The sequence below is a fragment of the Anopheles gambiae genome, chromosome X, assembly GCF_943734735.2.
Source record: "Anopheles gambiae chromosome X, idAnoGambNW_F1_1, whole genome shotgun sequence".
Classification (NCBI taxonomy): Eukaryota; Metazoa; Arthropoda; class Insecta; order Diptera; family Culicidae; genus Anopheles; species Anopheles gambiae.
In genome coordinates, this window is record NC_064600.1 from 19,832,756 (window position 1) to 19,858,197 (window position 25,442).

The window sequence follows — 25,442 nt, forward strand, 5'->3', positions numbered from 1 at the left end:
GGGCTGGAGCAGGCTGAAAGAGAGATGCGCGGTCCAGGCAAAGGACGAAAACAAGAAAGAGAACGTGCGTATCCAAATACTATAGAGAGAGAGAAAAAATTTGGAGGCAATGAGAGAGACAGAGAAAACAAAGAAAGAAGGAAAGGGAGAGAAAGCCAAGAGACAATTTCAACGGATGGTAGATGACGAAAGCGAACCCAAATGGTAGAAGAGAAGGTAAAGCAAGAAAAGGCAAAACTCCACCGACGACCCAACCAAAAGGGACCAACAACGGGCAACGTAACCGGAGCTTACGCAAAGTGAGTAAAAATAAAACCGATCTCGCCGGAAGACTCAAACACACACACATGCATACACGCACACACGCAGCTACAAACGTGTACAGTTGAGCACACTAACACAGCAAACGTGCAGGCAATGGACAGGGCGCAAACGAACGAAACAAAACATAATTGTGACAGAAGGGAAACATAGAGAGAAAGAGAGTGAGGAAAAAAGAGAGAGCGGGAAAGAAAGAGAAATAAAAAAAACTTGGGCTGTGGCCCATCACCCATTACGGTGTTCGTGTATTCCCGCAGGCTGTAACAGTCGATCGTCGCAAGGTAAAGACGCAATGGGAAGCAGCGAAGAGGACGAAGGGAAACGAAAACAATGATGGAAAAGGGAAGGTATGTTTAGCCGTGTTCAGCAGAACTGCAGCATAAAAAAAAAATCCAGCCACAGCTCACACAGGACGTGCACACAACCGTACACCCAAGACCCACAGCTAGAGAGCAGGAAATAATAATACTCTACTCTGGGTCTCTAGCCAGCGGTACCCCTGTGCTCGAGCTGAGCAGGAGGAAGATGGTGATGATGAGGATGGTTGGTACAAACGCGCTCAGCAACACACAAGCATGCCTTCAATGCGGGCAATGGGAACGTACGGGTGACGAAGTGGTGCCTCGCTTCCCGTCTGGGCGTTCAAGACCTTGGTTGTAACTTGAACCACACACACACATACAGACATGGAGCTGATGTTTGGTTCGTCGAGCCGAGTTGACGAAAGGGGGAAGAACAAGTTGAACAACATCCGTTAAGGACACACTCTGAGGATCCGGACGACGGATGTCAAAAATAGACTTCAGTGAGTGAGGAGAACCTGAGGAAATTTTACGAAAAGTACTCCGATTACTTGGCAGATGATGTGGCGATCAGTTTAGGAAGTCTCTTAGGTATAAGAGCATAAGTAAGAGAGAAAGAGAGGGACATAGAGAACGAAGGATCTCTGCAGCGGTGTGAACGAAAAGATATGCGCTGTGATCAGGAATTCCCAAAGTGTTTCCAAAAACCGACCAAGTGTAAGGTATGAGCGAAGATGTCTCCGAGAGAGTGGGACTTTTTTAACAGATGAGGAGATCTGCAGCTCATCTGGATATTTATGTTTTCCAACAAAACCAAATGCGAAAGCCTCAACATGAAAACACCAATGAGTAGCTGTGGGCAGAATTATGTAGGCTCATTTATTACAATGAGACATGGCAAACTCTTGCGATGCGCGTTTCCCGAGGTTTTCCGGGAGCTGACACCGTTCTCGCGCAGGTTATTCTCTCTAAAGCACGACGACACAAGACGAATTGTGTGCGTGTGTATATGTGTGTGTGTGTGAATAGCCCCATAAATAACATTCGCACGCCAACATCGTCGAGAGGTTCCACACAGTGCCGAATGTCGGAATTGTCTTTTGTCACTCAAGCCACCATTCTCGGCTTTGGACATTGCCCCGTCCAGAACGTCCGGCAATCCAACCTGTACTAAGATCTGCGTCCCGAACTTCAGCCGGAGCAGAAGGAGTTCAAAAGAGAGCAAACGAAAAGCACGATTACAGGGGACTTACCGTTAGCGAGTGCCTACCTTCAAGATACTCACAGAATGCCGATCTCTAACCATAAGAACCGCACAAAACTATTACTCTGCCTACTGGTTCAGTGTCCGGATATGCGACTCGGTGACCACCACGAACCTCTGGTCGTCTGCTGCTTGATGCTCCAGTTATAGGCAAACCCTAACCTCCACTAATGATTTGCATGCCAGGTTGGCACACAAACACATCTTCGTAGAGCGTGTATGTGTGCATTTCTATCTCATCGGAGCTGCTTTGGAGCTACGGGGAGTTAAAGCTGGTCTTCGCAGCCCCCGATGGGAGAAGGGTGTGTATGTGCTGCGGAGGATGCACGATTTGCTTTCTAAAATATGTCGATCGAACTCACGACACAGATTGGCCAGTCGCTCCGCATTTGGCGTTTGGTAAGTGCCCTGCCGCAGGCTGCTGATCCAGCACAACTTACCCGAGCAGACCCAGGGAGATGCAAACGGGCCCCGCTGGTGGATCACTTCAAATAAACGGGAAGGCCTTTCATGTGTAGCTGTGGCACGACACACATAGCACTCCTCCGCTCTCTAAAGCGGTCCGCTTTCTTCAGCCACCGTGGTATCTGAAGCAGAGGCAGAGATAGAGAGCGAAGAACTAACGAATGGCTGGCGGCCTCCACTTGCGCCTCGCTTGACATGAAATTAAAATCTCATTTACATTTTATCAAATAAAAAAAGTCTTGTACCGGCGCGATATCTTAGGCCCCTTACAGTATCCTCAAAGTCTTCCACTTCTGCTGCTCAAGCAGATCGATGTCGCTCGAAATGCTTACACGCTTAGAATGCTTCACAGTTTCAAGCAGTGTTCGGGCTATTCTTATCGCCTTTATTCTTGCACCTGCCTCGCTATGCACACTGCATTGGGTGCATGGGTTATCTACGCATGTGAGTTTGCAATATAACGCTTATAGACTATCTTTGTTTTGAACAATTCGCAACAAATTCGTTAGCCAATTTGATTTGGATACAGTATCAAAGTTGGTCAACCTGATATTACTTCAGAAACTGAAAATGAAATGTGAACATTTTTACCAAGGATTTTCTACGTTTTGAGTGGATTGTTGTTTAACTTTAATTAGAGCAAAAACAACTGCTAAATGGATTGATGGTTCATTTTTTATTTCAAATACAAGGGGTGAATGAGCATTGGGCGCTTGCGATGCAAACCTCTGCGCCTTCCCAACAACCAGATCGAACTGCAGAACTCAGAGATGCACAATCTACTTCCGATTCTTTCCACCGCGCGGTCGACGAAAAACGCAACTATGAGATATATCCCGGCACCTCTTGCTCAGAGCGGTCCAATCGCTTACTCCAGCAGTTTTCCCAGCCAGTTGCCTCTGCGCGGCGCAACCCGCCCGGTATTAATTACGTATAAATAAATTGTAATTTAATTTACTACCCCTTCCAGCCGACTCTTGCAAGCACCTTCAATGCAGCCGCACCCCAACAAGTGGCTGTGTGTGTGTGTCCCATGGTCGCGTAGCGATCGTTTCGGTGCCTTGCAAACGAACGAGTTTTGCCCAAGTGAGAAAAGATGGATTGCGCGAGATCGATCGAGCTTGGAGCGAGAGCGTGGCAAGGCGAGTCGGGCACACCGCTGATACCGCCCTGCCCTGTCCCACACCTTGCGGCACACCAAACGCGCTGTCATGGGAACTGAGTACGAAAGCTCCACATGGGCGCTCTGTGTTTTTTTTCTGTTGTTGCTTGCCCCAAGCTCCCTCTCCTGCTGCCCGCTGGAGCGCAGGTCGAGCGTGACCGGGAACTTAGGCGTGCGCGCTCGTAATGTGGCTGTGTCTGCCGCCGCAAGTGAGCGTGTGAGGGAGCCGACTTTGGGCCGAGACGAGACGGGAGAGAAAGAGCTCTAGTTTGGTTGCGGAGTCGGTTGTGGAGAGGATGTATAGATGGATGTTTTGCGCTCGAGGCGATTCAGCCAATTATGGTAATTAATTAAGTTAACCTAGGCTGATGTACCCAGGAGAGCATACACACACACACACACACACACACACACACACACACACACACACACACACACCAGACAGCATATTTTTGGGCACGGGAGGGCTACAGAATGTTTGCAACATTCGCCTCATAGAGACGACTTCATGCTAACCCCAGGAGTAGTCTTAAGTAGGGACGAACACCGATGATCAGCCTCTCACTTTAGCCGATCTAGTAGAATCGCATCGGTAAACTATGCGCAAAACCGATGCCCTACATCCAACAACGGAAAGTACAGGCCAGTGCACTATCGCCGAGCAAAGCTGAGAACCTCCAAAACATGTTCATTCCTGCTGTACTCGTCCGTTTGGTGGTAGCCGGCGCGCGAGTGATAAGAGCCTCCTGCTTCAAGCGCTACTGTGCACGGGGGGGGGGGGGGGGGGGGGGGACTGTGAAATCCATCCGCATATGTGAAATGTCCCGCGGCAGTCGGGCTGCAGTCTGCGATTAAGATGCGGATGCGGTTAGCCACACGCAACACACACCACAGCACCTTCCGCACGATTAGCATCAGGGCCCGTTTTTTTTTAGTGGGTCCCAGCAGCCTGGGAGGGAAGGCATGGCGAAGGTTTGCAGACGAGTGGGGAGGTTTATTTTCACACGCGATAACTCGATCACCAGACCGACCGCCACCAGTAGCCCGATTTGCACGTCCGTCTTCCTGTCCTCCGCCCAGAAACAACCGGAACCTCAATGGGAAGAGGGTGGGAGGGATTCTGCCCCAACAAGATTAGGACGCTCTCAGCCGCTGCGCGAACTAAGCAGCAAGGCCCACACGGCGGGCGTTCGTCTTCTGGTGCCGATACGTTTTGATAGTGGCAGCAAGCAAAGACGCGCTCGTACACGCTTCACCACCAGAGTCACGATAAGTCGCGGAGCCAGCCGACTGGTGAGCGCAGGGGATGTGGTCGCCTCCCCAGGCTTATCAGGTTCGCACGCCCACGCAGGATCTCCTCCCGGCCGTAAACCCGACTCTGTACGGTCAGGGTCACGCAACCCAGAGCACCATTCACACACATCCACATACCCGCTCGGGTATGTCCACATGTCGCATATCAGGCCAAGACACCTTGTATAGGCTCGGTCGGTCAATTGATTGACGTCCGCGGGCGGCATACTACGCCTGCACGTTCCGCAGGAAAAAAAAGACAGCTTGTCCGCCGGCCCATCATTGGGAATCATTGAGTGCTAATTGAATTCTAGCGCCCCGGGTCCCCAGACTCAGACGGAGCCAATTGACAGAAACGGCGGCAAATGTGTGATACGGCTTGCGAACGGTTCAATGATGACCCGGGTCAGTATTTCACTCTCTATCCATAACGTCTTCATACAGCCCGAACGTCCGGGGTAATGGGGGTCCGTCGGTTAGTAATGATTTAATTTATCGTTCCATAGCGTTCCGGCGAACTGATTAGTGATGTGCTCTCTGGAGCGCGCCCAAGACTCCGATCCGACACCGACTATTGTAAGTCCGTTTCCGGCTTCAGCAAAATGGGAACCGCTAGTTCCGCCCGGAGTTGGAGTCGTCCGGAGTTGTAGTCCACTTTAACTCCGGACAACTCCGAACGACTCCGAACGACTCCAGGTAACTCCAGACCACTCCGTGTGACTCCAAGTGACTCAGGACGAATCGTAGTCCAGGCGACCCCAGACTACTCCGGATGACTCCGGGTGACTCCAGACTACTCTATACGACTCCGGGCGCCTCAAGGTGACTCCGGGCAACTACGGGCGACTCCGGGCGACTCCGGCGACTCCGGGTGATTCAAGATTAGTGGTGAGAGCTCTGAATATGACCTACCCGATTCCGATGCTGGATTCCGTTTCCGCAACCGATTCCGGAGACGATTCCGAAGACTCTGGAATCAGAATCGGCTAAGGAATCAAAATTGACTCTGGAATCAGAATCGATCTAGGAATCGCAATTTGCTCCGGAAACAGATTCAGAAATAACTGCAGAATTTGAATTGACTCTGGAATGAGAATCTATTCTTGAATTGAAATAAGTACGGGAATCTCCATGGGAATTGATCTCGGGGCGACTCGTACTCCAGGCGACTCCGGATGACTCCAGACCACTCCGTACGACTCCGGGTGACTTCGGACGAGTTCGGACGAGTTCGGACGAGTTCGGATGACTCCGGGCGACTTCGGATGACCCCAAACGGTTCTGAGCGAGTCTCGGCGATTCCAGATTACTCCTGATGACTACGATTCTGGGCGACTCAAGGCGACTCGGAACGGTTTCAGAAGATTCCGAACGACCTCGGATAATGTTGAGCGAACCTACCTTCCGAAGTCGGTTCCTAAATTATCCGAGCTGGATCGAAGTTGACTCTGGAGCTTAATCAACTAAACCCATCACTAGATCTAACACTTTGGAAGGGAAAAAGTGGGGAGGGGGGGGGGGTTATTATTTGCGCCATCCCCAAGGCAAACTGATATTCTCGCCAAAATGCCCATTCACCCCGTTACACACTCGTACCTTGCAGTACGTTGCGTTGCGCGCCTTGGCGCCTATTGTTTTGGGTCGTTTAAATTTAAACTGTGCTCGGCAATATATGCCGCTAAAACTTGACTCGTTTTTGCTGCTGGCTTGTTCTGTCCTGGTTCTGTCGCACCGTCCAATTGCACACACGTCACAGCATTTGCATATCAATCGGTACACCACTTTCTTCCCCTTTGTCCTGTGTGTGTGTGTTTTTTTTTTATCGTTATTTGCTGATCTACTTCAGCCGTCTTACGTACACTATCAATCGTGGTAACGATCTCCGCCGCTTACATAATCCAATCTAAACGCATCCAATCTTCCTCGGCGTATGTACCACACTCACACACTTGGTTGTCGCATTTTAGGAGTTACAATATCGCTCTTCTGCCACCTCATATTGGCAATGAGTTTCAATCGCCGGTCGGGGAAAAAGAGGGTCACACACAACAATCAGGGCCGAGACGATGCGGCCCAAGAAAGAATCAATTACAAATCTAATTTACCATTGGCAAACAGCTCTAATTACCCGCGAGCACCTTTCTCTTTCTGGCCCACTCTGCTATCGAGCAAAAAATTAGCTCACACACACGCACACACACACACAACACAAAATTAACCAAACACCCTCGGCGTTGGGCGCGAGATACATCAGATCATGTATAATTTTAAACGACTTTCCCAGCATGCTCTCCACCAGCGTGCAACTACAACGCTACATCAAAAGGACAGCCTACACACACACACACACATACACCTTGATTCGCACATTCAGGTGACCGTAGCACGCGAGATTGCGCAAGGGTAGGTAATAACAGTTCTCCTCCCTTTCCTCCAAACAACAACAAAAAATGTACACTCACCGTTCACACACACACACACACATCACAATTGCTTTGTTGGTGCAGTTGCCAAAGCCCACCCTTACCGAAAATCTCGACGCGAATGCACACAACAGCCACCCCAAAGCCACAGAAGTAAAAAAAAAAAGAAAAAAAGCAACCGCGTGATCACCTGAATTTGGCGTTTCTCATCACACAGCGGCTCGTCGTTGCTGCAAAAGTCATCAGCCAATGGAAAGGAGAGGTAAGACTACAGCAATACCTTTCCCTCCCGCCTTGGTCGTCGGATACACGCAACCCAAAGCCCATGCCGCCCGGAGAAAGGGCCGGACATTGTGCGGTTCAAAGGTTGAGCAAAACAACCTATTTTTAAGCGTTTTGTTTTGTGGGTTTTGTTTTAGCGGGTTTTTGAGTTGCTTTTTTCTAACTTATGCAAGTCTACGCTCCCCCTTGTTGGGGGGGCAGAAATTATGTCAGCCCTGTGCTGCCAGGGCTTCACCAGCAAACTTGCCCCAAAAGATCGGAACCGAATCGCTCAAAGTGTGCATTTGGAGATGGGTACTGTCAGTGTCCGATTGGTTCCTTTGGGGGAGGGGGGGGGGGGGCGGTTCGGAGCATCCTTCGGGATTGTCACGGGCGTTTTGTTGCCGTCCGGTTGTCGGTGGAAGAGACAAAACAGCGTTACTAAAGCGCGTAACGCTGCCACGGATGATACTGCGCTGCTAATTGGGAGAACGTACAATCGTCGGCAAACCACCGGTTGTTCTGTCATCCCGATTGCACCCGAGCAAAGCGGTTCAACGGACGGCGAGAGCATGTGTGTGTGTGTGTGTTTGAGCTTTTTATTAACATTCACGCTCGACACAACCATGAGTCCACACACGCAGCAGTCTGCACCTATTGATATGGAAATGCATCCCCTCACAGGGTGAGGCAGACACAGGGGAGAGGAGGAGGGATAGAGATGTGTAACGGCTTCTGTGGCAGTAGCCTGGCGACACACATGCGGCCCAAAACATCGGCCCCATCCCCCTTCCGAAACGCCCCAAATATGGCATACCGGGGTATGCGCACGCAATCACCCCCTTTTTCCTGTGGCGCGCGCGGTCAGTCGAAACTGGCCAAACAAAGGCTTTATTAACCGTGTAAATAAACACCGTGCGCATCCACATACCCACTCACCTTGCTCGCGCGCTTCCTCGAACAGCCCGTCGCCGAACGTTCTGTCGACGGCGCATCCACCCCGACCTTCAGTTTCGAATGAAACAATTTCATTCATTCGCTGTCAATTAGCGCGCAGGGGGGGGGGTGCAAACCAACATGGCGAACGCCGAGTGAGGCGCACACACACACACACACACATGGTGGTAGGTGATTGAATGGGCAGGCGGGTAGTAGAGCGCAGTTGTATGTTTGACTTTCTCAGGGATCTCGGAACGAATTCTTCAGCGCATCGGCTTTTGGGAGCGGAAGGGTAGACACACAGACAGAAAAAAGCAACCCAATTCCAGCCTACTAAAGGTATGGAGAGAAGGGGCGAATTTTCAAACGCATTTTCCGATTCAAACGCTTTAAAACCGAAAAAAGTACGGTTCATACATGAATATCAGAGTTTTAATGAGCTTCCTCAAACTTTTTCGGTGAAACATATCTGGCTACTGTAATGTATATAACCAGTTAAAGCCATATGCTTCCTACTTCGAAAAAGGCTCGCCCCTCTTCCCCAAGAAGCTGCCCCCATAGGACAAGCATAGCTTCCCGTCTCTTTCTATTCCGACCATGTGTCAACGCGTGAAGCGCGTATATCTGTCTAGGGGAACTAGGGAAAAGCCACCAGACGGGGGGGCGCGAAAAAGGCGGAACGCAAGAGCGAGTTGACGATCGCGGCCCAACACCGAAACAGATGGTTGACATCCGGCCCTCCCCTCTACACACATGCGAGACGACACACCGTCGTCTAGCGCGCGGTCCCACCACTTGTTGCACGGGTTGGCGGCGTCGTATTGCATTGCATGTGGGAGGGGGGGGGGGGGCTGGGGGGGGTGTTACAAAAATAAATACAAATCAAGCGAGTTTTGAAGCCGGGAAGCCTGTTATAGGGACCGTTGGCCACCAGCTGTAGGTAAGTTGAGAAATGTAATTCCCAATGTACAAGTGGCCATTTTACAGCGAATCTTGTATTGCACTTCATGCAAGAATGTGTCCACCTCTAACGACACCTTCCCGTTGCTAGTAAAGAGTGAAAAGAAGAAGAAGAAGAAGAAGAAGAAACACAGACCGGAAAGCTTACCCGCACAATACAAACAATCAAATGCATTTATCGTCCTTCGCATAGGGGGTAAAAACGCGACGCGAGGCCCGCATCTATGCCTCATCGTTTTTTTTTTTTTAGTTCTCTTTCTGTTTTCTTCGCTATATCACCCTTCTTGTCGAAACCCCAAAAGCGTCTTGGGGCGCCACCAAGCCGTTTCATGGGTCCGGCGACACTAATGGTAAAAGTCTACGCACACACAGACCCAGTGCAACAGTGCCAGGTAACGAACAAGTAAGTACCTCAAGAACGTCTTAACGGGCATGTCCGTGGCACACAACAAGCCGTTCGCATCGTCATTTTATCACCCTCCTCGCCGGGGCCACGCAAACACACACACACACGCTGTCGTGCGCAAAAATAAGCATCAACAAATAATGGTAATAAAATTGTGCGCCCGTTCTGTATTTCCCCCATACTAAATTCTCTCTTTTGCTTTTTATCGCAAACACACACACACACACACATATGCACATGCGAAAACTCCAAGAGGAGTCTCATGTCGCCTTGTTCAACAGTGGCCCGCGCGTTAACAGTTGAGACCTTTTTTGAAGAAAACCGATCGGTACGGGGTGACGGCGGGCGATAAGACCCCACGGGCCCACCATCATCCATCACCTTCGCGGGTGTGCGCGCGCGCGCGCGCGTTCGCCCATTTGCGTACACAGTAACTCGCCCCTAGGGCACAGGAATAGAGTGATGGCGTCGTCGGGCTTCTTGCCATTGGAGCGGCTTCAGGTCGCACCCATTTTTTAGGTCTTTTTTTTCTTTTTCCCCCAGATCCACTACGCCCCGAACGCTCCCCTGGCAAGCGAAGATAACTGCGCTCTGATATTTGACCGCTAGGCAAATAGAGTTTTATGTGTTAACCCCTCAACATACTGCCGACAAAACATACCCAAACAAAAAAAGGGCGACCAACCTGTGGAAGTGTTTCCAGAAAAGATTCTTTTCCATTGGTGCTATCGACAATAGGCTGACAATATGATTAAACGCTTTGTTCCTGCAGGGTCAGTGCTGCAAAGTCACTGTCACTGTCAAAGTCATAAAAAAAAATCTAACTGAAACTAAATCCATGTCAGCGTCCCGAACTCAATTGTGATAATCAATGGTGATACTCAAAAACAATTGGTGTGATCAATGCATGCTTCGTGGCATTTTTACGCTTGATCAGTCACTATGTCATGACTTTTTTTTTACTGTGATCAGTTCTGCAAAATGTCACTGACATAGTCATGACAAATTCCAGCTGCCACAAAATCAGAGGTGAGCCTCAAACAGTTGTTACGATCATCACATGCTTGGTGACATTTTTGCGACCAACTCTTGGTCAATCACTTGTTCGCGACATTTTCAGTCAGTGATCATCCCGATAGTCATCAGAGATATGCGGTGCGTGCGAGTGGTCCCAAGAAACAAAATCATCATGGTTTCTTGCTCTGTTTGACCCGATAAACAACTAAAGAAGACAGAGCGAGCTCATTTTGCTGCTTGACACCCCTTGCCAAGTATATTCCAAGAATGTCATATATAGCACCGACAGAAAATGTCGTGACCAAGTGAGTGATCAGGAGTTGGATGCTACCAAAAATGTCACCAAGCATGTGATTGGTCCACCAACTGTTTGAGTATCACCTCTGATCATCTCAGTTGTGTACGTGGTCAGATTTGAGCTTCGTTTCGGGACAGCAGCTACCCGGCGCAGTGCCGGAGTTATCAACCGTCAAATGAGATGTTCATCCGTGTAACGTTGCCCCTTTCGCCCCAATTCCCACTTTGCTGCGGTACAAAACCACCCGGGGGCGGGGGGTTTGGCAACAACAGGTCTTACGATTGATTGGAAATCCGACGTTTGGAAGCGCACGCGACGCGCACTGTCGTTCCGATTTGTTTTTTTGCTCCGTTTCCCACCGAAACAGTCGCATGTCTATTGCGAAGCGTCCACAAATGTTCCCATCCACCCGCAACCAAACCTGAACTGACCGTCACTCTCAGAGTGAATATCTCCCATGCCTCCACCCGTTTTTGCTCGCCCACCGAAATCTCCGTGGCGACAAAACGGTAGCCGGGGTGAAAGAGACACTACTTGGCACAGGGGGGTTCGCAATCACAGCGAAGGGAAAGCAATTAAAATGCTTCACGTTGATTAAATATCCCCAACAGTCCCCCCCCCCCCTACCCTGTCACAATCATCTTTGCAATCTACCTGCCAAAAGAGCAACAACAAAAAATCGTCAAAAATACGCGTAAAAGATGATTTTTTTGTGTGTTTTTTTTTAATTTCGCTGTGCAGTTCGACATCGGTCCATTCGTTTGCCCACTTGAAAGGGGCCCATTCCCACAGTGCAGGCAACCCGAGTGCGAGAAAGAGGGAAAGAAAGGGAAAAGAAGCGATTGGTATTAACCACTTGAACGATGACTTTGGACATTCTTTTTTTTTGGCTTCAACCCTTCTCTCTTCTCTCTTTCTCTCTCGCTCTCTCGCTTACGCTTTGATGTGTCAATGGTGGAGGGATGGATCGTCAATCTCCTCCTCATCCATTCCCATCCGCCCACTCCCACCAAAACAAAATGCGTTTGTGGGATCGAATTTTAATCGATTGATCGAACTCAAATGAGACACACTGACTGGGCAATTTTTTTTCTCATTTAACCGTTTTAGATAGTACTTTTGGTTGATTGTTGTTGCTGTACGCATTTTTTTTTTTCGGTACAAAACTAGACCACAACACCCACTTACACCAACATTGCTACTACCACGTTTCACCCTCTTTCGCAGAGCTCAGCTCATTGCATCCGCTGGGGTAAAGAGATTCGTGAAAAAAAGGACCGCAAATAAACACAGATTTGGCCGACAATTTCCACCGGTTCGCTCGCTCGCGGAAAAGTCGATTCGAAAAGCGTTACCGAACAATCCACCACCGTGAGAAGGATGTGGACTAACCGCAGGGGAGAGGTAAGGTTAACACGTGAGCAAGGTTCAGTTTGGGGCTTCTGTTTTGATCGCTCTTTTACTTATCAGTTTAAACCAACTCGTCACACACACACACACGCACGCACGCATGCGACAAGACAACTCGCTGAGAAAAAGTAAGTGGACAGCGAGAAGCTCGGTGGCTCGCTTTCCCCCCCCCCTCCCCCCCCCCAGCACAAAATCAGCCACAAAACCAATGGCCATTTCATCTTCAATCTTTATAGCTTCACCCCACGCTTCCCGCCCTCCCGTCCTCCCTGGTCACTGGTTGGCATGATCACTTTTATGGCAAATTTGTCCGCCGCACCGATCGCAACTGGTTCATCTCGTCCGCAATTCGATCGAGCGTCGGAGCGGTCCCCCTTTCTATCCCCGGTGGTACCTACACCAGGTCCCAGGGCAACCTTTTCTCTCTTTGCTGCGGCTTTGGTTGTTTGGCTGCACATTTTTCCCCATTTCGCCCTTCCCAGTGGGCACCGCACCCTGACATTTATTTGCGAAATATTAATTTGTACCAAGTGTCGCCGAGTTTTAATTAATTGCTTTTTCTCTTCTCATTTTTTTCTGCCTTTGGTCTTTCTCCTTTTCGCGCTCTCCCCATCCCCTCTCTTTCTCTCTCTCTCCCACTCTTTTTTGGATTTTTTTTACGAGTGTTTATTTTTCTGCCAATGAACGGTAACTCAATTGACAAAAAAAATCACAGCTTACAACACGGGGGTTGCAGCCACAAATTCGAAGCCTCCGGGAGTCGTACAAACTTTAAATGGCGCGGTTAGCGATCGTAAAAAGGCATGAAAAAATGTAAAACGAGCGGTTCACGGAGGCAGAGGAATAAAAAAATGATTTTACAACAAACGATTGCAAAATCAAGGCAAAACCATATGCAGTGTGTGTGTGTGTGTGTGTGTGTGTGTGTGTGTGTGCATGTATGTATACTTCGTTTTTCGACTCCACCTTCCCCTTTCGCCGCCTAGGCTACCAGCCGAAAAGCGAGCCAGCAACAACTGCGCAGCACTCTATAAAATAAACATTAAAAATCTGTTTCCATCTTGTGCGGATCATCTCACCAGGAGCATTAAAAATTGTGTACAACCAAAAAGAGAACGGGAGGGGGGGGGGGGTGTTTTTTGAGAAAGGTGCGGAGAGTATCATAATTGCAGGAAAGAAAGAAGGTGGAAGAGAAAACTTGACAACAACAGCAAGAAAAAAAAGTGGCAACCAGAAAAAACACTGGAACCGATGCCGCACGTTCGGTCTGTTCGAGAGCCCCAGCCCAACGGTCCACTCCGTTTAAGGAGTGAAACAGAAGGAGGAGGAGGAGAAGGAGGCGGCGGAAGCTTCAGGTTGGCCAGAACCAGAGGGAAAACCGAGAACAAAGCCGCACGCAGATCTGTCTTCTCTCCGGGGTCGTGTCGAGTTCGATTAAGGGCAAAAACACACACACACACACATACACACAGACAAACAGCAATAAGTAGGAATATAAAACTAAGAACAGGGCGCGCAACAAAGCAACAAACCCTCTTCCCGAGTGTGGACCAAGAAGGGGAGCGAGAGAGAGAGAGAGAGAGAGAGAGAGAGAGAGCGAATAAAACGGCCCCGGGGCATAAAACCGGAGCAGTATAGCGGTGGAGCATAATTTTTTTTTCTGTTTTAACTTGCGTAGAAGAGAATATCCATATAGAAAGGAGAGCATAGCTCGGCGAAGCATTACATTGTGTGGTGGCGGCGTCCACGAAAGTGGATGCACGAATGCAGGGAAGGCGAAGGCGCGATTCGCTGCCTCACGGGCGTGTGTAATAAGGCCGGAATCTGAGCCAGGCGAGCGGGCGCAAGAGAGAGAGAGAGAGAGAGAGAGAGAGAGAGAGAGAAACTCCACCGATGCTGCTGCTTCTGTCCAGAGATCAGGGCTCCCACAGCATCAGCATTCGAGCCACGGTGCTTTTATTTCGCTTCATCATAATCGGCCAGCGATGGAAACCAGAGAGAGAGAGAGAGAGAGAGAGAGAGAGAGCAAGCGAGGGGAAGAGAATACTTCTTTAGTATTAGTATTATTATTATTATTATTATTATTTCTATCCTTTTTTTGTTGAAGAGCGTTGACCAGACATACCGAACAACACACATCGGAAAGGTTTTCGTAAAGCGGACCATAAAGAAGCAGCAAAGGTAAGAGGAAACCCAACAAGGAAAACAGAAACAGCAAACGAACAGCACTGGAAGAAGCGAATGGAACGCGAGCGTGCGAGAGCAGGTGAGATAAAAAAAAAAGGAGAGAGAGAGAGCGAGAGAGAGAGAGAGAGAGAGAAGCCTTCCCCTGGCAGCGAAGATAACGGGCAAAAGGAGCGAGCCGAGAACCGCAGTAAGAGGGAGGGAAAAAGAAAACGGAGCAGCACACGGACACTTCACGCACATCGCGCACATTTGCCGCGATCGTAATTAGGCAGCGCTTCGCGCATCTAGCGAACCTCTAGCACGAAATCCGGATCGCGGGAGCGACGTCGGCGACATCTGGAGGGAAGGGGTGAAGATATTTAAACATTCCCGGAAATATTCATAGCAGCACACACACACGCACACACGGCGTCCAATCTGCTAACATTGTATGCAAAACATCTTCGTCTGTGCCGTACAGGCACGTAACCGTCCAAATAGACATACAGCGAAAACGTCGCGCGAGACGACGTCGCGCGCGACAGAAAGTAGCTCAATTTTGCAAACAGAGCTACTCGACGCGCGCGACATTTTTGCTTCATCCGAAATAATCGAATTATCTTCTTTTTTATTAGCCAGATTAATGCCAAACGCAAAAAAATAGATTTGAACACATTTTAACCTATTTTAGTGTGTTTTCAAATAAAAAACAAGTTGGTTGACTGAGTCAAATGAGCTACTTTGATCTACACCGAGTCAAATTTTGAGCTATTTTTCGTCGCGCGCGACGTTGTCGCTCTATGTCTATTTGGACGGTAACGATGGGCGAAAATGTGCACGCCCGTGTGTGTGTGTGTGTGTGTGTGTGTGTGTGTGTGTGTGTGTGTGTGTGTGTGTGTGTGTGTGTGTGTGTGTGTGTGTGTGTGTGTGTGTGTGTGTGTGTGTGTGTGTGTGTGTGTGTGTGTGTGTGTGTGTGTGTGTGTGTGTGTGTGTGACCATAAACTATCGGTACGATTTCGGTCGCCCACGGTCCCGATGTGATCATCGGCAGCCGCCATCAATGTATCGGGTGTGGCGCGGACACCGTGTGCGCTTTTCCTCCACGAACTTTTTAATGTTTAATAATTCTATTCCATGCCTGCGTTTTTGTGTTCTCGTGCTGTTCTGGTGGCCGAAACAACCAAACTCGTAGGCAGAATGAGCTCCTACAAGTGAGCAATGCCGCGCAGGATACTGGGGCAGGCACCGGTCAAGGTGCACCCGTGCTGTGCTCGATCGAAACAAATCTCAACACAACCCGAGCACGAGAATACACACGGCAACCGGGAACAAACGTAACGTTAACAATAAAACCAAAAGGAAAAAAGGTAACATAAGCAAGGCGAGAGAAGCAGTGGAAATAGAAAGAACGAATAAAAGCGGCACAAAAACAAATGGTAAGGATAGAGAGAAAGAGAGAGAGAACAGGTAATGAGAACGAAATGGAATAAAAACGATATCGAATATTCCAACGCCGAAGGCACAGCACAGAAGCAAAAATAACGCATCACAAAATAAGCATAGGAAAAAAAGGCAGATAGAGAAACCACATAGAAGGGAAAAGTATTACAAACGAACGAGCCCAAGGAGCGCAGGGATTGAACAGTCGTAGACAGGGAAGAATTCCCTTCTGGGGATTGAAACTTTTCATCGACTGGTTTTAGCTTTTTTTTTTGTAATGGTGCTGGAAATGTTACTTCCCATAAAGCTAGCGTCAGCCCTTTTGCGCTATCGTTCGCTCTTCCTTCCTTCGTTTGCTTTTCCATTTCCATACACACATTTACACACGCCCGTCGCTGTCCTCAACTATAGCGCGATAATCGAGAGTTTGCGAACAAGCGAGGAGTCTCTCTCTCTCTCTCTCTCTCTCTCTCTCTCTCTCTCTCTCTCTCTCTCTCTCTCTCTCTCTCTCTCTCTCTCTCTCTCTCTCTCTCTCTCTCTCTCTCTCTCTCTCTCTCTCTTTCCACATTATCAACACTGCCCACTACCAAAACCAACGCCCACGGTAAAAGGAGATTTTTATCCGTCACTGTGCGCCTTGCCACCTTGCCTGAAATGTTTCCCTCCTTTCCACCATTGCTGCAAACTATTTTCGCCCTCATGCGCTCTCGACTGCTACGTAGGCAGCGTACAGGGGAAAAAGGTGCAAGACAAACTCACCGGACAGCAGCACCTATGCGAGCGAAGAGAAGACCGTCGACCGATTTTGCGGAAAGCTGAAAGGCACCGCCAACTAACAGAGAGTACACACTCCCGCCGAGAGCAGGATTTACAGATGGAAATAATGAGCGTGTCTTGAGGCGTTAGTTGCCGCAGTTAGCAGGGATCGGAGAACAGAGCATTTCTTTAGTAAAAGCATTTCTTTCTGTCCGAAGGTCCCCTTTCGGGAACTGGATCAAATTCTGCCCAAAAACCCATCCATGTGGATCGAACGGATCGATGGTTTGGGATTTTCGGCCAAACCGGAGATCGGATTTCGCAAACAGACGTATAATCGCCCGCATGGGCTAGGGTGGGCGAAGGTGCCAGGTGCATCTTGTGCAGGAGCGTGCAGGAAAGAAGGGAAAAGGAAGCACAAACAAACAAACAAAAAAACACACACAGTGTAGACCCAAAGCAGGTAGTGGCAGTGATTTTGCGAGGATCTCTTTTGGTTTTGTTGTCGCTTTAACGTTCAGCCATGAAGGTACGCCACACATACAAGCATACGCACGCATGCGTACACTGTATTCAATTTCCCATACGCAGCGCGGTCTGTTCTCCGCCGTATACGGACGATGGGCAAACGTACGACTTGCGCGCCGTACCAAGCGACGAACCCGCCGGAACCGGGCGAACGGGGCGTTGCAGTAAAACATATTAAAATAAGCCGTGTAATACAACGCTGCCCCACTGCCCATCGCTCGGTTGGCGCTGAAGGGATGAGCTGAATTTTAAAACCGCCTCGAAAAACTTGTAAAGGAAGAAAATATTTAAAAGAAGAAGAAAAAAAAACCTATAACACCGTGTGCGTGGGCAGAGCTCCAAGAAAATGTCAAAACCCGGGGCCCACTGGCGGAAACAATATTCATCATCAGAAATCGGTCCCCGGTCTCCCTTCCCCCCTTCGGGTTGGTGTTTCGGAAATGGTTCTCGATTTTTTTTCTTTTAATTTTGCTTGTTGCGCGCGCGCCTGATCACGTCGCGCCGGGGCACACTGCTTTATTGCAGATTTATGCTAATGTATGCATAGGCTCAAATTTCGAAGCTTATAGACATACGGACAGCCCCACATACACACACATACATACAAAGGAAGAGGTGGTGAAGCTTGAGAAGCTGCTCGCGAGTCTCAACGTTGCACTCGATATTTGCTGTTGTCACAGAATCTCGCTGTGCCGAGCAAAAGGCATAGCTGCAGGAAGAAAAAACAGCACACACATAGGCGCATGATTGGTGAAGTGCCTGTGCTGCATAAGAAGGTGGGCGGTGTGACCTGTGTGTAGGAGATGCACACCAGCAAATAAAGCATAATTCAGATCATCTCGCTCGAGGGGAATGGTTTTTTTTTTTTTTTTTGTTACTTTTTGCTGTCCTCTTCCTCCTCACACTCCATTTTTTCTCCAAAGCCCTTCTACTTTTTGCTCGTTCGTTTGCTACGCTGCTTTCGGCTAGCATAATTCCTTTGATACGGATTTTTGGCTCGGTTCGTCGCTTGCACCGGAATTAACAGCTACTAAACGCATTTTTGTTTTTCATATTATTATTATTTTTGTTTCGTTCAGTCATCCACACATACACACGGGAACAGCTACAACCAAACAAAAAAATAGACAGAGCAAATTTTAACATGCAAAGCATCACCAATCGCCGAAGCAACAGCCACAAGCAGACGAGCGCGACACGCCACGGCCCACTACACACCACGCCAAAAGGGCGACCTACATATTTAACTTTATTTCTCATTTGACTTTTACTGCGGTCGCGCGATCACCCCAACACACACACACACACACACACTCACACAAAGGGAGATCGTGACGACCAGCAGCAAAAGAAACGGCATGACTATCGGAGGCGGCAGGAGGGGAGGATAAAAGGGAATGGTTTTGGCCGAGCGAATGGGAAATGGTGTGCTCAATCTCGCCCCACTCGCCGTATCTGCATATCCCTGAGCGGGTCCGAGAAAAGTGCACACAGTGCCATACACAGATACATTAAAGTGTGTGAGGGGGGTTTGTTTCCTTCAAAGCATTGAAATCTATTCGTTTTTCGTTATTGAATTTTATTACAATGCGTGTTTTTTTTTTTCCTAAATCCTAAACAGATTTATACAAATAGAATAATATATACGTGATCGATTGATGAACATTATTATTAAATGATAACTAAGTTCAGATTTAAGCAGATTCATGGCTTTAGACACTTTTCTTTTTTTTTGTAACTCTGCTCAGATAAAATTTACGTAAAACTAATTGTGTGCTCCATCTTCAACCACACACACACACACACACACACACACACACACACACACACACACCAAACCCGGTTGCCAAGCTAAACGGGTGCCCTTCCCTTTTTTCTGTGTGCTGGGCTCGAGTCCATCCGAAACACTTCAACCGAAAACCGAGTGTCCGGGAGTCTGCGGTTGGGGCTATTGTGCTTTCGAGTGTGTGCTTCTCTGTGGCAGGCGCAAACTGGTGGAATGGTGGGTACAACCGCACGTACTTGAAGAGTTTTTACCACACAGCACAAAAAAGCATCCAATAACACACACACACACACACTCTCCAATACATATAAAGCGTATAAGTTAAGAGCAACAGAGAAGGATAGAAGCGAGGAAAAAAGAACTGCAGCACATCACGCCAATAGTTGATTCGTGTCGTCCGGATTTCTTGTACCGTTTCTGCTTGTGTCTGTGCTGCTCGCTCTGTGTGTGACAAAACTGGATGGGTTCAGCTCGGGGAGGGGGGTTTAGGGTGAAAGGGGAAAGGGAACATGTATCCCCATTCACTGTCCATCTAGATTGTTTGTATGTGTGTGTGTGTGTGTGTGTGGAACCACCGTGTGGCCGCGAGCTCAGGATACCGCGAAGACGGCGCAATAGGAAGGGGCAAAGACATAAACGACGGCATAAGAAGGAGGCTGATGACGACGACGACGACGACGATGGGGCGGCTTGAAGTGGACAATCAAGCGAGAAAACCTGTTTTCGGTTCCGCCGCCGCCACCGCCATTCCCCAAACACTACGTACGGACCACCAACCCGCCCGGTTGTGCGCTGTCTGAGAAAAAATATAGGCAGTGCGCGGGCAGGCGAGCGAATAAAAAAAGGGTCTCATAAGCAAAGTGAGCCTCGCTCGCTTCAAACTTTGCGCAGCAGTACCGCTACGGGGCAAGGGTTGGTGTATGCTACACACACACACACATTCCGGTCGCCAGGGATTTTCTCGGCGTCGGCCCTCTCACCGCACACTTCACCCTCCCCTGCGGGGCGAAACGCGAGCAAATCAAGCGAAGGGTGAAAATACATACCGAGCAAACGGTGCTTGAAGGGATTTGTTTTTTTTTCGGTGTGATCAATTAGCAAGTTTGCATGTGCAGTAGAAAGAAAAGTCTCCTACCAATCGGGATCGAAATATCGTCCCCGGCCCAACTCGCACGGTGCAAATGGAACGTTTGCGTCATAAAGGATTCATGTCGGCACTCGGCCCACACCAATACAGTTTTTGGCATTAAATAAGATTTTGAGTACGCATTGAAGGTACAGCCACTACCGCTAGTAAAGCTTAGCGTACTGTTTGGTGCCGTGACTAGGATACGACCGAGGGATTTCAACATTGGGCCGGTTTGTAGTTGAAGCCAGCGAGCTGAAATTTCAGCCTGTCAGTAGAACAGTACTTATCATCCGGGTTGCATCCATTTGACAGGGCCGCCATTTTGGATTTCAGCATTTGTGTACAAACAAAGAAGCGTTTTGGAAATCGTTTCCTTCAGCAAAAAACATAATTTTTCAGGTTGAAATAATCTAGGCTGAAGATCTGAGGCTAGTTTTGTGTGTAGTTTTGTATGGAATGTTGACAAGATTTCAGCCGCCATAAGTGTCAAACTCCATATACGAAAATATCTAGTCAGTATCGTAAAACCCTCCATTGATGGTAAAATCAATAGCGATTGCCAGGTGCTGCAAATTTTACTGCTATTCTGATCGGTGGCTGGTGCCGTGACCAGGATGTAGTTAATAAAAAACGCTTTAAAAACACCAGCACCGGCTTATTCAGTTGTAAAGCTTCAAACATCTTTATCGTACACATTCTCCGTCTCTCTACCTCTCTCACACACACACACACACAAACATACCCACATACGTTCAAAATCATACGAAAGTGTTCTATTTCATGACCAGGTGGTGTCGTTTCGCTCATTGAGTGGCGAATAGAACAATACTCCGTGAAATAGAACAATCGTTCTATTATTTTTTTTATATCAGGGCAAATTTCAAAGTGTCACATTGATTTTTAACACAACAATTTGGCAGGCTGTGTTTATAATCGCTCAGATTTTTTGTTTTTTTTTTTTTTTTTTAATTATTTCTTGCTTTCTTTCCTTTATTTCTGTTCGAGAAACATCGCACTAACAGCTTCCAGCGGAAAGTAAGCAACTTTAAAACAAATCCGCTTACTTGAACAGGCAAGCCCCAGCACAAGGCGAGAAGCTTCGCCTTGCCATTTAATTAAGCCGCTTTGGTGCCCAGACGTGCCCAGACCGGTGTGAATCTTCCTTCGATGGTTTACAACAGTCGGAAGTGATTTTCATTAAACAAGAAAAAAAAAACCATCTAAGCGTCATCGTGTGTTTGCGTGTGCGTTACCAGGGTTTTACAGGCAACGAAGCAACTGCTCAACAGACGCACCCAGAGACATATGGGCTTACAAGGGCGCGCACACACACACACACAGTGAACGGCGCAGGACATTCCACCACTACCACTGGGGAAGGACAACGGGCGATCCTTTTTTCCCATTTCCGTGCGTGCTGGGACGTGCTGGGACAGCAAAACACAAAGATACACCTGGGCCCGCATTTCACCCCAGATGGTTTGCTCAGAAGAAGGAGAAAAAAACACACACACACGACGATCCTTTTCTTCGTCGTTTTCGTTCGCTGCATGTGCCATTGAGTGTCCTGAGCCAGGATTCTTACGTTTCGACGCCTTAAAATGCATTTTAAAGAACGGAAAAACAAAGAATTCGTTCGAGCTCGAACGCATACTTACCGGAGGCGCTACCGATGGAACCGCACAGCACGATGACGGCGAACAGGACAGTGCCGCTCGTGGTGCCCATTATCCTTCGCGAAGAGCTCCCCATCGCGGACGGGGGTTCTGTGAGTACCACTGCCTTCCTGTTTCTTGTTGCCCGTCCCGTAGTTTGTGCCGCTTTTCTTTTCTCGCCTACCGCCGAAACGCGAAAGCCCGAACGGTTGACACGTGGAGCTCGGTCGCAGGGTTCGTCGCCGCAGCAAAGCGACACTGTCCAACACTGTGCTTTCCACGGGGTCGCAACGGGCACAGGAGGGAGGGTATGGGATCTAGATTAGGGCGCTTTTCCCTCTCTCCCTCGGCACACTCGCGACACAGAGAGAGAGGAGTTGACCGCTGGGATTGGGAATGGGAACGGCCTGCTCTAATTGTGGCCGCCCTTTGCGCAAGTCACAAACACGGACGCGCGCACACCCCCACGGAGAGTCCTTTTTCCACCAAAAGCGGGGGATGGGGTGGGCTCCCTCGCACTCCCTCGAATGCTGCTGGTCGGGCTGGCGCACACTTTTTCTCTATCGCTCTCTCTCTCTCTCACACACACACACACGAAAATGAAAACCCCGTCGTTTCAGCAACGACGCCCACCGAGCGGTTTAATCCTGCGATCGTTTCTGCGTCGGTTAAACATTGCGCCGCGCTCGCCCAAACACACGCGCACTGCGCTGGGCCAGATTAAACCCTCCCTCGCCACAACACACACACACACTAGCAGGCTAACGTGCACACATGCGCACGTGCCCATACGCTCACAGGAGACACACGAGAAGTATGGAAATCAATCACTTTTTTTCTAAAAAACTAATTTGCTTTTACAATATTGTGTATGTTTGTTTTGTATCTCAATTGATTTGCTTTATTTCCTGTTTTGATTTGCAAAAAAATAAAAGAATGAAGTAAAACCACAAATGCAATTAAATTGTGAAACAAACATAAAAATATTTCTCTGCGTTTCGTTGCAGCCGATCATTTTGATGTAAGTAAGTGTGTAATTGCCTCGCCCGTTTCTCTGGCAACGCTTCGAAACAATCGTGCTTATGCTGCAACGGTTAGTGTCAGCGCCACCTGGCGGTGAAGGCGAACGCGCACCACATCCTTCCAGCCGGATGGTGACTGTATTGAAGGAGTGTGCGTGTGTCTGTGTTTTTTTACTTCTTCTTCATGTTTTTCTATGACCATCACACACACACACAAACACACCCATTCGCACGAATACAAAGACAGCCAGCAATAGCTTTCACATTCTTTTTTTTAAATTACATTAAGCGAGCCCACAACCGCACACCTTAAAAGTGTGATGTAAAGGCAAAAATTTAAGTAAGAGAAGAGAAAGTGCAGAAGAAAACAAAAAAATAGAAGAATTTTCATTAAAAAAAAATAACAAAAAATGCATCTCTCTCTCTCTCTCTCTCTCTCTCTCTCTCTCTCTCTCTCTCTCTCTCTCTCTCTCTCTCTCTCTCTCTCTCTCTCTCTCTCTCTCTCTCTCTCTCTCTCACTCACTCTCTCTCCCTCTCCCCCTCTCTCTCTCTTTCTCTTTTTGAATTAAAAAAAAACAATAAACTTCACATTTTTCGTACACGATCACGGGTCTCGCGCAAGGATATTACGCACACAGGCAAAACACACCGAAGACAAATGCTTTAATGGAGCGGGGAGGGTGGGGGTATGCTTGGAAACTTTTCCGTTTCAGGTATTATTAGGGATTTTGCCGAAGGGCCCGATTCACTCCACGCGCACTCAATTCCATTATTCGCACGGATGTTTTTGGTTGACTGTCGATTTTCAAGAGGCCGATATGCTCGTGTATGTTCGGGTTGATTGAGGGAATGTGGAGCGCGCTGGAGCCTGCTGCCGCCGCCACTGCTTTCAAATGTGTGTTTGTGGTAAAATCTCCTTCCTTTTTTCACCCTACTCTTCTCCTTGCTTAAGCTCTTTTATGACACCGTTTTCTTCTCCGATGCGGGTTTCCTTTCCCAGCAATGGAATTATTTTATTAACAATCACTCACGTACACACACATACACACACACACACACACACACACAACAGCACGGCACAAAACACTGCGAAAGCCCAGGATTTGGTGATTTGATCGAAGATGCGAGTTTTTCTTTCTATCGCGGCATGCCGCCACCACCGGACGTTATTTTTCTTCTGCCGACAGTGGCTGCCGAACGGATCCTACGAAGTGGACCGGTGTCTGCATCAAGTTTTGTTTCCAATTTTCACACACACGCATTCGCGAGACAATTTTTCGCTGGTATATCCTTGCCGACACATCCTTGACGGATGTTTCATAGCACGATCACATGAAAAAAGCACATACAACACACACAAGGCAAAGTCCCATTCGCTGCTCGGCTTTCTGCTTGCAGCGGAGAAGGGCACGGGAAGGGCAGGTATTGATATTGTAAATAATATATTACACGCAATTGATGTACAACGTTCCACCGCTCCCGGGCAGCACCGCTTCGCTTTCAGTCCTTGGTGCTGGTGCTAATTCTGCTACTGCTGCTAGGTATGCTCGCTCACTCGACACGGACGACGCACACGCACGTCCGCACGCCTCAACTGTACAAATCAAACTACTCGAACCGTGCTCGAATTTTGCTCGAGTGTTGGTATTGCCCTATGGCCAGCGTACCGTACGCGGTGATCCCACTGTTCCCGATAAACACACCAGACGCACACACATTCGCGCACACTTGAGCGAACGCGTCGCTACAGCGGACGCGCTTGTATGCGAAGCGAAAGAGCGCGAGCATGCGAAAGAGAGCGCACGTTCGCGAGCAGGCTGCTTACGCACGGCGTGTGACGTGTGCGCACGATTCTGTTGCTAGATGTGTGCGTGTTTAAACTGCGCGCAGGTTCAAGATGGCGACGACCACCGAATTGCCCTGCAGCAGCCGCATAGCGAGTGCGCGAAAGAGAGACAGTGAGAGAGAGAGAGGTGAAAGAGAGAGCGATCGATGGAAAGAGAGTGAGAACGCGGCAGGATCCGTTGGAACCGAATCCGGAATTTCACAAGCCGTGGAGGCTTTTTCGAGCAGTGGATAAAATCTGCTCGAAACAAGGAATTAGAAAAAAAGAAAAAAAAAACATCGTTCTTTATTTCTCAAGCATCAACACGCACACTGGTTAATAATGAATGAGGTATGTTTATTTTATTTGAATTTTTTTTAGCACCGCACCATGGTTTATTTTAAGCTTTATTTAAATGTTCGCTTGTGAAGGATCAAACGGTGCATAAACCTGAGCTGGCGTACCAACAAGATTGACTGAGAACGATTGCAGTGCGAGCGAAAAAGTGCTCGATAAATCGTCATTACATGCACACACATACACACACCCGTGCACACAGCAACCTCACAAGCCAGAGCAAAACGGCTAATCAGAATGATGGCGTAGAGTGCGCT

The 25,442-nt window shown here is 48.6% G+C and overlaps 1 protein-coding gene across 4 annotated transcripts in view; it reads right to left on the minus strand.

Annotated features, from left to right (window-relative positions):
• Positions 1-24,765, minus strand: part of LOC1270506 (neurogenic locus Notch protein) — a 75,392-nt gene extending 50,627 nt beyond the window's left edge. For 3 of the 4 annotated variants that reach the window (XM_061662980.1, XM_061662989.1, XM_061662984.1), the window contains exons 1-2: positions 24,453-24,765; positions 21,985-22,889 (exon numbers count right to left, since the gene is read on the minus strand). In XM_061662980.1, coding sequence (XP_061518964.1) covers positions 21,985-22,078 — 94 coding nt within the window. In that variant the 5' untranslated portion in view covers positions 22,079-22,889; positions 24,453-24,765. The remainder of the gene's footprint in view (positions 1-21,984; positions 22,890-24,452) is intronic. The other variant, XM_061662974.1, reaches the window with a different exon arrangement.
• Between the last annotated feature and the right edge of the window lie 677 nt (positions 24,766-25,442).